General features: G+C 39.7%; 1 protein-coding gene across 5 annotated transcripts in view; it reads left to right on the top strand.

The window, feature by feature from the left end:
- AKAP8 (A-kinase anchoring protein 8) overlaps positions 1 to 5,708 on the top strand; it is a 34,167-nt gene extending 28,459 nt beyond the window's left edge. The window contains exons 12-14 of one of the 5 annotated variants that reach the window (XR_014175557.1): positions 1,405 to 1,500; positions 2,793 to 2,986; positions 3,721 to 4,551. Coding sequence is in view for 2 of the 5 variants with exons in the window: in XM_081955266.1 (XP_081811392.1) it covers positions 1,405 to 1,500; positions 4,411 to 4,842 (528 nt within the window). In the remaining 3 variants the exon portion in view is untranslated. Of the gene's footprint in view, positions 1 to 1,404; positions 1,501 to 2,792 lie in introns of all 5 variants that reach the window. The other 4 variants (XR_014175558.1, XR_014175559.1, XM_081955267.1 and 1 more) reach the window with 4 other exon arrangements.
- Positions 5,709 to 11,467: the final 5,759 nt, after the last annotated feature.

Consider the following 11,467-nt stretch of genomic DNA (forward strand, 5'->3'; position numbering starts at 1 on the left):
AAGTTGGCAGTTGTTTGAAATCCTATCCTTTTGTAGATGATCTTCCAAATAGTGGGATGATTGATATTCAATTGTTTAGTGATCTTTTAAAATCTTCCCAGACTCAAGGACATCTCTAAACTTCTTTCTAAAAGTCTTAGAGAGCGCTTTTGATCTAGACCAAGTTGTACCATGCGCTTCAGCAATGAAGAGCAAATCATACTAAACGTGTGAGGTTTAACTAAGGCAGGTTCCTTCCAGATCATCTCTAATGATTTCTAATCATTGGCACCTAACTTAATGCCCTTGATTCATATTTGATGAGGGTTATAGGGGCATACATACTTTTTCCACATGTAAAATTTGCATTTATGGTTTTTTTTTAATTAATGTTGAAATTAACATAAAATATTTGTATGTTAAAATCTGAAAAAATACGTTAAAATTTTTAAAGGAGTGTACTTACTCTTTCACTATTGTTTGTGTGATAGTTCCAGTTTGATACCAACAAACCTGCTGTAGAAAAATCAGAGGTTAATGTAAGGTTCAAAATCAGATACTTACGATTGTGTTCTCAGTATTGCCAATCCTCTTTATAGAGTGACAGACACTTTTCAATTTAAGTGGAAATGATGAATACTATAGAAATATTTCCATAGTGTAAAGGGCTGCTTTCATTTTTCAGAAGCATTAAAGTTGACTTGTTCTGCCATTAAACTAGATTGTGATTATTAGTGGTTTTAACCCAGACTGATGGGGGGGGAGGGGGGAGAAGAGAAGGAATGCTGTTAATGGATCTGAAATAAATCATTCTTACTGCAGGAAGGAAAAAGGACAGTTTATGACTTACAGACTTAAGAAAGTTTTTGAAATATGAATGGTTTGAAGTATTGTAGAAATATTGTATCACTTTTTCCACTAATAGGTGGTATGAATAACAGACACATTTAAAGAACCTTTGCTTTACACAATCATATTTTAATTTCCTGTTCTATATTCAAGTTTTATAAAGATTTTGATTAACATGGTTTGGAAATACTTCCATGAGTGGAAAATGTCTTCTAGATATAAAAGGAAATGAAATCTACTTGAGGGTCCGCTAAAGGAAAATGATTTTGGTTAATTTTCTCCAAATTGGAACAAACTAGGAAAAGAATAGTGGGGCTTCATAGAACAAGGCAAGCTGCAGGAAAAAAAAAAACCTGTTTTATCCTGCTCTACCTTAAAAGCAAGGTCCTATAAGGGAAACTAGAGATCTCTAGACTGAGTCCTATGTAACTCTGTAGGCCAAAACCCAAAAGGTTTAATAAAAAGAATTTACTGACTGTTTTTAATCTTAAATATTTGCAATTTTCCATGTCAATATCTTGTTTGTTTTGTACTTAATCATCAGAATTACTTATACATTTTATGTGTTCTTTTCAGACGGCTGCTGAACATTTGAAGAAGGCTAGTTTTCATATTGCTAAAAGTGTCCTAAATAGCAAGCACATTGTGAAAATGCTAGAAAAATACCTCAAGGTAAGAAAGCAGGATATTTGCTGCTCAGTCCAACTTCTGTCAGAGCAGTGGAGCAGAACTCCAGTTTGGTCTTGACTGAGCATTTTATTAGTTACTGAGTATGCTGCATGTAACTTTCATATAAAATGAAGAAACAATGCTATTTGTACAATTATGTATAATCTGAGCCTAGAAATAGTATGGAATTCACTTTTTTCCAGATATGTTGGATAAGTTGGGTACTTATTCTAATGATTAACAGAAAATGTATAAGACGTCTTTAGCTGTTTCTAAGTGTTGAGGAAGGAATTAAAATTAAATCTGATGAGAACAGTATAGTAAAACCCTAAATGGGAACTTAGTGCCCCAAATCAGCACTGCCCTGAAATATTTTTGTTTTTCTGTTTTGGACAAAGCACTGGGTTTCTTGCTTATGGCAAGGAATAATCTTTCTTGAATGAAATAGCTCTGCTTTGAACTCCCAACATTCCAAAGTCAAAGCATTATTTCCATGTATTCCCAAAAATCCTGTATGGAAATAATTGACATCAGCTTGGCCAATTTCAATTGTTAGACACTGATATATTAGGTGACAAAAATACGTGCATATAGCTCTGTGGGTCATGATCAGATTAGCATATTGCCTTGCTAAGAATTGAAAAGACAGTACAGTCTCCAAAGCAGGAGTGTGATAAACCCATGATGGAAAGAGTGCATGCCTAAATGGGCACTTGCATGCCATGTGAAAACTTCTGGTGGCCATCAAGGGTTTTCTTATGTAACATACCTAGTCATAGATAATGGATGACTTCCACTTCTGAGAGGAAAGATTGCAATCATCCAAGTGAAGATGAAAAGCAAGTTTGGCTGCTACTATTTCCTGGGAATCCAGGAGCAATCCAAGATTCAACAGGGACCCTCTTTTGGCAAACATGAATCATGGGGTCTTGTGTGTCTGCACCCACTCCCACTGGCAACACTTTGGTCTTACTCAGACTGACCACCTGCCAATTAACTAGTTCCTGCTAGGCAAGCACTAGCAAAATCGAGACATTGCTCTCCGGGTCCATTGAAAGAGACTTTGAGCTGAGAACATCAGCCTCTTACTGGTACTCATGGCCCATATATTGAGGCTGTCTTCCCTTAGCGGCCTCTCATACACGTTGAACAAGAGGGGTGACAAAATAAACCCTGCGGTAGCTCACATGAGAGAGCCCTGGGGCAGATGAGCAGTTGCCCAATGCCACCCTCTGGGATCTCTCGGAGGAAAAAAAATGGAACCACTCAAGCGCAACTCCGTCTACCCCTGCTAGGGTCCGCAGGTGCCTCAGCAACACCTCATGATCAACAGTATCAAAGGCTGCCGACAGGTCTAACAGAATCAGCATGGACCCCTGACCTTTGTCCATCAGCAGGAGGAGATCTTCGACCCACCCAGCACTGTCTCCGTACCATACCCAGGTGCAAAATCAAGCTGAAAGGGGTGAAGGAAATCTAAGGATTCCAGGTAATGCCAGAGATGCCCCATCAAAACACTTCTCATCACCTTCCCCAAGAAAGGAAGGCTGAAGGCAGGGTGAGATTGTTGACATCAGGAGATGAGTCTTGAATACTAACCTAATGCTTCCTGTCCTAAAGGATGTTGGCACCTTGCCCTTCCTGAGGAAGCCTGTGACAGTCTCTACCAGTCTGGGACTCTGAATCCCTCTACCCATTTTCTTGAATAGTGATTAATGGACAAATCCAAATTGCAGGGTAGAGCCTAATGCTCTTTAAAAAGTCCAGAATATCAATAAATAAGGCCGGTTGGCTGATTTGTCAGCCAGAGAAGATGGCACTACTTATGTTACACATGCATGAATCTTCTTTCATGGAAGCAGACGGGTCTGAATTTGATCCTGCTGGATCATAGAACAGATTCTTAATTTCTGGATACAGGAATCATTACTGTATTATTTAACCCAGTTTTGTGGGTGGGATTCATTGGATACAGAGAGGCACGGGTCTCTTCACTTACTGCCCCCATGAAAATAGGAGTTCAGAAATTGTTGCTTCTATGTGATCAGGTAATTGACTAGATTCTGCCCCTAGCATGCTGCTGCTATTTGTTGTACACATATTAGAGAAGAGTTTCAAGGATGGGGAGTATGGAACATAGTGAGTTTGGATACTATCGTGGTATAGACAGGCATATCATTAGTGTATGCCTGATGCTTTCATATGGTATTTTCTTTATTAAAGAACTAAAAGCCTCTTTAAAACCAAACAAAGCTCTGTTCCTGTGGTAGACAGTGCCAAAACCTGACCTCAATCTGAATAAAATTAGTATGGCTTCTATATGTACAATTCCCAGTACAGTTGTCACAGAGTGTTCTTGGACAGAAAGTAATCTACTTAATAATACCACTGAAATCTGTAAGTATCCATTATTATTTATAGCTCTGAGTCAATGCTGGACTTTGCTAATAGGATCAGAGAGAGCTGACTTGTTGGCTGTTAAATAAAGTTGGCCATTTCTTAAAGATTGGTGTTTCTGCCCTTAAATTGTATGCTCTAAAAGTAATTTGAGAAATGAATAGTTTTCAGAGGTCACTAGTACTGTATTTTAGCAAATATTTACTCCATTTATTGTAAAATTGCCCTTATAAATCTATAGTGAACTCATTGGAGTCCTTTCTTCCGACTGTAAGTTGGAGACTTAGCCAGTCTCACGATGTTTATTGCCAACAATGATATATTTAAAAAAAAACTTGAATAAAATATAGAAAAAATTTCTTGGATAATTTGAGAAATAATGATCCCTTCTGCACTGAAGTAGATGCTCACTTTTCAGACATTCAGTCTCAAACTTCTGTGTTCTAGGTCTGAGAGTCTCTAAGACAAGATCAGATAGTTAAACTCTGATAACATTGTACTTCCTCCCTTCATCAGGGTGATGATCCATTTACAGATGAAAGTGTTGACCAAGATGTTGAAGAATCTGAAGTTTTGGAAGGTGCTGAAGGTGAAAAGGAAAGTGCGACTCTAGAGAAAAGGGAGAATACTGGGGAGGTGATCGAAGCCAGTGAAGTTAGTGAATCTAGTAAAGCAGAAGAGGATGAAGCACCTTGCTCTGCTACAGGTTCTTCAAAAGGTGAAACTGACGTGAAGGATGAACAGGCAGAAGAGAGTCCAGCTGTATCAGAAACAGCAGACGTACCTCCTCAAGAAAATCTTGATGAGAAAGCTGAAGACGTCCAAGAAGAAAAGCAGCAGTTTATGGAGGAAGGGAAGGAAAATGCCCCTGAAATAATAACAGCTGAAAGCAGCAGTATTGAGGAGGATCCTGTGGGGGTAACAAATACAGAGCTGTCTCAGGAATGAATGATTATGTGAAGGTGTTTTTCCTGCTTTGCTATATAATCTTTTCGATACTTCCTCTTCATAATCTTTTGATGTATATTCCTGAATTGCTGCCAGCTTTGTTTTTGTCTGAAGCAAAGGATTCATTTTTCTGTATGGGAAACAGTCTTGTACTGTATTGTGAATAAGATAGAAATTGGCAAGCTGGTCAGGTTCCTTAGCTGTAAATTGATACCTTCCTGCATCTAGAACAAATAGAAATAAATAAATGTGTTGATACTGAAATCTTTTTGGCTTTCACTTTCCGATGCAAAAAGGAAATATGGCCTCATTTTGAAAACAGAATTAACCTTCTTATTAGGGAGGGAGTAGGTATTAATTGTCTTCATCCCCCCCCCCTAAAATTGATTGTTCATTTAACTTTCTGGAAAAAGTACTTGCTGCCATAACGACTGTTAATGTCATTTATCCAGTTTGCAGTATTGCATGAAAAATAGCATCTGTAATTATATACAAAATGTTAAGCACAAATTTACTGTGTATCACACTTGAGTTGTCGTTTATGCTGTGCATTATTTCAGAAATTGTACAGGGAATGATAAACTGGTGCTTCTTCATTATGTTGATAGAGAAGCACACACAAGGAGGAATGTTATAGCAACACTGTAGTCTCACTTCCCTCTTGTCTCCCAAAATCTGTCAGAGAGGTATTATTCAGAGAGTAGATTGCTGAAAACTGCTCCAAGCCAGGAATAAGGAAGCAATATCATGGATAAAACATAGATAAATTGTTATGATTGATGCTTGTAGCATAGCATTTGAAAGTAGAATGAACACTCTTCTTTTGTTGAATTAGCAATTAAATAAACTTCCAACATGAAAAATTACTATCTGGTGTTAGTTTAATTGGCTCCAAAACAGGCACTGAAAATATAATTTACTCAAGCTAAAAGACCTGTATTGACTGTTGTAGTTCAGGGTGCAGAGTTCTTTTCTTATTTCAAAATGACAGCTATTTGATAAAGTAATTAAACTTTTCTGATAGTGTATAAAAAAGTCAAATTTTTTATCAATTATATAGAACAATAGCAATTTCAACTTTTTATGAGAAAAAAAACAGAAACAAAAATATTCTCTAACAATATTTTTATGGTTTTTTTCTGCATATAAATGATTTTAAATTCATTAGATAACTATGCTCACATATTTTGACCGTACCTAAATAACATGTTTTTAAATGATTTCTAAGCATTCTTCTTTTGTCAGTAGTTGTATAATCAAAGTGGGCAGAGGAATCTTTATATTCTATCCAGTTGCTATGAAAAAAATGTACTTATTCGCTAAGATCATATTATAAAGCTCCACAAAAGTGCCCTATTTTGAAGTTTTATTTATTTTATTTAATATATTTATATTCTGCCCATGTCCCTGATTAGACAACCCAACTATGTATAAAACAAGAACAAAGGATGGCATGGGAATGGGGTCATACCTAGTTATCCAATGTGTGACTACTTATTTTAGTAAATGCATTGGCTTCCATTCACAACAGCTTGTAAAGCAGGCTATCTAGATTCCATCAACCTTTGTTAGTAAGATCATTCAAAACTGTTGATAGCCTGGAATTAAAATACCTACTGTTGGCCATAAACATTTTTCTTTGCATTTTATGAGTGCTCATTTCCAAGGACCTAATCATCACATTGTACTACGTGACTTTTTAATAAATCTTTATTGAATAAACCACAGTGGTAGGATTCTACACACTATATACATGGCTGACATGCTATAATTACTTAGCAACTACTTAGCAAAACATGTGCTTTCATCATAGAATAACAGAGTTAGAAGGGACCTTGGAGGTCTTCTAATCCAACCCCCTGCTTAGACAGGAAACCCTACACCACTTCAAACCACTTCAGATAACCACTTCAGGTTATCCAACATCTTAAAAACTTCCAGTGTTGGAGCATTCACAACTTCTGGAGGCAAGTTGTTCCACTGATTATGGTAATTGTCCTAACTGTCAGGAAATTTCTCCTTAGTTCTAAGTTGCTTCTCTCCTTGATCAGTTTCCATCCATTGCTTCTTGTCCTACCCTCAGGTACTTTGGAGAATAGCTTGATTCCCTTTTCTTTGTGGCAACCACAGAGATATTGGGACACTACTGTGTCTCCCCTAGTCCTTCTTTTCAGGAAACTTGACATGCCCAGTTCCTGCAACCGTTTTTCATATGTTTTAGCCTCCAGTCCCCTAAGCATCTTTGTTGCTCTTCTCATAAGAAGAGGCATCAGTTTTTAAATTTGTGTATAATTTCCAGCTGGGGAACCCATGTTCATTTTCTGCAAGCAAAACAGTCACATGTCTACTTAATGAATAACAAACTGCTAATTATATAAGCTTTTTATTGATCGATTTGCTTCCAATACTTGCACAATAGTCAGAATTTGGAAAGACCTTGGAGGTGTATTCCAGTGCCTTGCCCAAGACAAGAATCCTCATACTATCCCAGATAGAATGGCTTTCCGAACTTTGTTTGAAAACCTACCGTGATGATGTGAAACCCATGACTCCTGAAGGCAGACTGTTCCATTGCCTAATGTTGCTTTCAGGAAATTCCTTCTAATTTCAAGCTTAATTCTTCCTTTGTAAAACTTTCACCTATTTGTTCTATTCTGATCTTGTGTGATATGGATAATACATCCATATTCTTTTCCCCGTGACAGCACCAAGTGTTGGAAAATGGCTATTATGTCTTCCTATAGTCAAAGAAGGCTGAAACATTTTAAGTTCTGGAAAGCAAGGTAATATTTGGAAGTGGAAACATATCCCTGATTCAGGAGGGATAACACAATCACATATTCAAGGTTTTGATATTATTACTTATCTCAATAAAGTACAGATAGTCTTCAGGTTTGCAACCATTCATTTCACCACTGTTCAAGGTTAGGATGGCACTGAGTGAATGGTACTTAAAATTGATCCTTAGTTGCAGCCGTTGCAGGGTCCTCACTATTGCACAGCCACATTTACCAGTGTTCTCTACTGGTTCCCCACAAGTGAAGTCAATGGGGAAGCCAGCAGGAAGTCAAAAATTGCAGTCAAGTGAGTTCCTTGGTGAACAATCCTTATGGTCCTCACTTAATGACTGCAATAAGGATTAACCGCAATCTTAGAACAGCCATTGCTAAGTCACATAATCACATGACATTGCACTTTATGACCGCATTGCTTAGCAATGGCAAGCCAATTGCCATCATCACCTGACAGCTACCTGTACAGTTATATCTTCCTGTGGAGTTTATCCTTTAGTCTAATCTACTAATGGAGGGAACACTCTTCAGACTTCTTGGCATAACATATCCATTTCTTTAAGCCTCTCACCACCTTCATTCCATTCTTTCCAGTTCAGCATTTTCTTGTATTATGGTGATAAGAATTGGGTGTGGTATTCCAGGTATGATCTGATCAGTCGGCATAGAAAACTAACTTCCAGCAATCTCATACAAAAGTTGATACTGCTAAACATTGTAGCATCTCTGTCACATACTATTGACTCATACTTAAACTGTGGTGTACAAGGACATCCAGATGTTTCCTCTGTTGTAGCTTGCAGCCAGTTTTTCCTATGCAAGTTCACAGCCCTACATTTCTTACCAATTAATTGTGTTTTGTTAGAAGGGTGTTCTTCTAACACCCTTGTTAGAATTCCAGTGTTCAAAACTATCAAAATCCTTTGAACTTTGCTTCGCTTAACAATACACCCCAACACTATCATATGCAAATTTGCTGAGCATAGTTCTATCCTCTCTTTTAACGGCTTTATGAAAATACTGAAAAGTACTTGGCCCAGGATAGAATCCTTATGAAAAAAATTCCCTCTACTAATGGAATTTGAAAAATGGTATGTTCTACCTATCAATTTGTATGAGAATGGAACATTCCTTCAATATTCTGTTTGGCAAGTATTTTATATAACAACCCTGTTTTACACCTGAAACAATGTTCTTATGTCATCACAGTTCTGAAAAAGTTGCATGTATATTACTTAATATAGGTGTTTTCTGTTCATTATTGTTTCCAGACATACAGACTCAGTATAAAGAAGTTCCACACAATAAATGTGATTTTCGTCAAGATCTGCAAACTTTTCATATCATACAGACATAGTGAGTGAATTAGGGTGTATCATGTGGTTATTCCATATATTTTGAGCTACAGTTTCAAACGGTCTGCTCATAGTCATGTGCTACTACACCACAAACCCACAGATTTGTTACTATACTGGTTAGGTAACATTTTCTTCCGATATGTTTGTAGAAGAGGAAGCAAAACTACTGGAGAAAAAGATAAGGATAGCTAAAAGAGTCACAGTGGAAAACTTTTGGAGATTTTCTGTTGGAGAAGGCTTTTGCAAATATATTGATTTGGTTTTAATTGTTCATTTGTGACATTGGTGTTAATTTATGACATTTGCTTTAATTCTGTAGTTCTGGTGATATAAATTAAAGCAATCAGAATTGTGGAATCGAAAGAGCTAAGGATCAACCTTGGATGTTGGAAAAAATGTTAGTGTTTAGAATTCAACTTTGCGCTAGTGCACGGGTGTCAAACTCAATCGCGTCTGTGATGTATCATGACATTTTTTTGCCTTTGCGAAGCTGGAGTGGGTGTGGCCTGTGCGTGACGCATCTGGTCCATGGGTGCTAGTTTGACAGTCTGCTTAGTGGATTTTTTAATAATACGACAGAACCTTCTGTACTTGCAACGTGCAAAGGTTTTCAAATTCTGCTCAGTTTAACACTATAGTAGGGACTTTGGGGCAGCATTTGAGGTATAACGTATAATTTATTCCTCTGCTTCAGTTAGCAGATGTGCCTCCATTTTCCCACAATGGATGTGCTACATCCACACATTTTCTAAAAAAGGAATTGAGCTTAAATGTGTAGATGTCGCACATGTCTGCTTTCTTGCAGATAACTCCTTTCTGCACAAAAAACCTAAAAAAACCAGTCATTCAGTTAGTTCTTCATTGTGGTCATTGGCCAGAATTCTGCAAATTAACAGAATAAATAAACTGCTTCTTTTAAATTAAAACAGTGGTTCTCAACCTGCGGTCCGTGGACCCCCAGGGAGGCACAATGTCATCATAGGGGGTCCACAAAGGCTTGAAGACTTATGTTTTAAGTTAAGACTTAAATCTTGAGTTAAGTCTTGCTGGTACGTAGCCATGGTATGTGGCCACAAAAGGTTTAATTTAATTTAAAGGAGGTCTATGGTAGAGAAAAGGTTGAGAACCACTGTTATAGAATATTAGAAAAAGTACACACCCACCCAGCAATAAGAGCAATTCAACTGTGCACCCACACTGGTGATAGCCAACTTTTGTTAAGATATCCACAAGCAACATTGAAACAAGATGCTTTAATTTGGATTCCTATACTGAGCAGGATATGGAACTACATAGTCTAAATCAGTGGTCGGCAAGCCGCGGCTCGCAAGCCACATGCAGCTCTTTACACATTTTAATGCGGCTCTTCTGTGTGCCGGGCGCCCGCTCCCCTCCCTCCCACTGTTCCCTCTAAGGTGCGCGGCTGCTAGAACTGGCCGCCCGCAAAGGACCTCCCCGGACTTGTTTTGGTGAGCGCGGGGCGACTGACGCCAGGAAAGCAAGCCCGGGGAGGAGGTCCTTTGTGGGTGGCCAATCCTAGCTGCTTGCGCCCGGCGCTGCAGCTAAAGTAAAGCCCCTGCCGCTACAGGTTTTAAGGAGGAAGACATGGGGGGGGAGTGACTCGCTAACAAACTGTACTTTCGCTTTATCTCCTTCGGCCTTAATCTGTTTAAATCGCCCTCAGTATTGGGGGGGGGGGGAGAAGACACAGAAGATATTGCATTTCAATGACACTTTGTGGCAAGGACACGTGTTAGTTGCTCCCTTTCAGCCTCAAAACAACTCCGAAAGCGGCAAGCGGGGAACGGCAGCAACTTCCCTCTTCCAACAGCCCCCCCCCTCTGGGAAAGTGGCTTTTGTCGGTTGCCTTTTGAGCGGCCAATCCTAGCTGCTTGCGCCCGGCGCTGCAGCTAAAGTAAAGCCCCTGCCGCTACCGGAATATCTGCTGCCGCCTCCTCCTCCTCTAACAGCACCCAACGCTGCGGCAGAGGTGAAGCTGCCAAAGCTCCCGCCGGCGTCCCCGCCCATGGCAGCGGCGCCTCCCCCTCCGTTCGGAGCACCTGAGTTGGGTCCCGCGTTACCCTGCCCCCTCCTCCTCTGCTGTGCTTTTGAGGAGCCATGAGGCCACGGGAGCAGTAGGAAGGCGGCGGGGGGGCAGGAGCAGGGAAAAAAGGCCTCATGGCTTCTCAAAAGCATGGCGGCGGCGGAGAAGGCAGCAGGGGTAACGCGGTGCTCCGAGTGGAGGGGAGAGCCAGCGGGAGCTTTGGCGGCTTCACTCCAAATGTAGTGGTGCTGTTGGAGGAGGAGGAGGAGGCAGCTGTTGTTCTGGTGGCGGCAGGGGCTCGTCGTCGACATCTTCAGCAGCAGCCCTGCCCCCTGTGAAAAAAGCCGAAGATGGATCCACGCAGATGACGTCGCCGCAACATGACTGGAGGAGGAATTCTGAGAGTTGAAGTCCACAAGTCTTCAAGCTGT

The sequence above is a fragment of the Natrix helvetica genome (genome assembly GCF_964273705.1).
Source record: "Natrix helvetica genome assembly, chromosome: 1".
NCBI lineage: Eukaryota > Metazoa > Chordata > Lepidosauria > Squamata > Natricidae > Natrix > Natrix helvetica.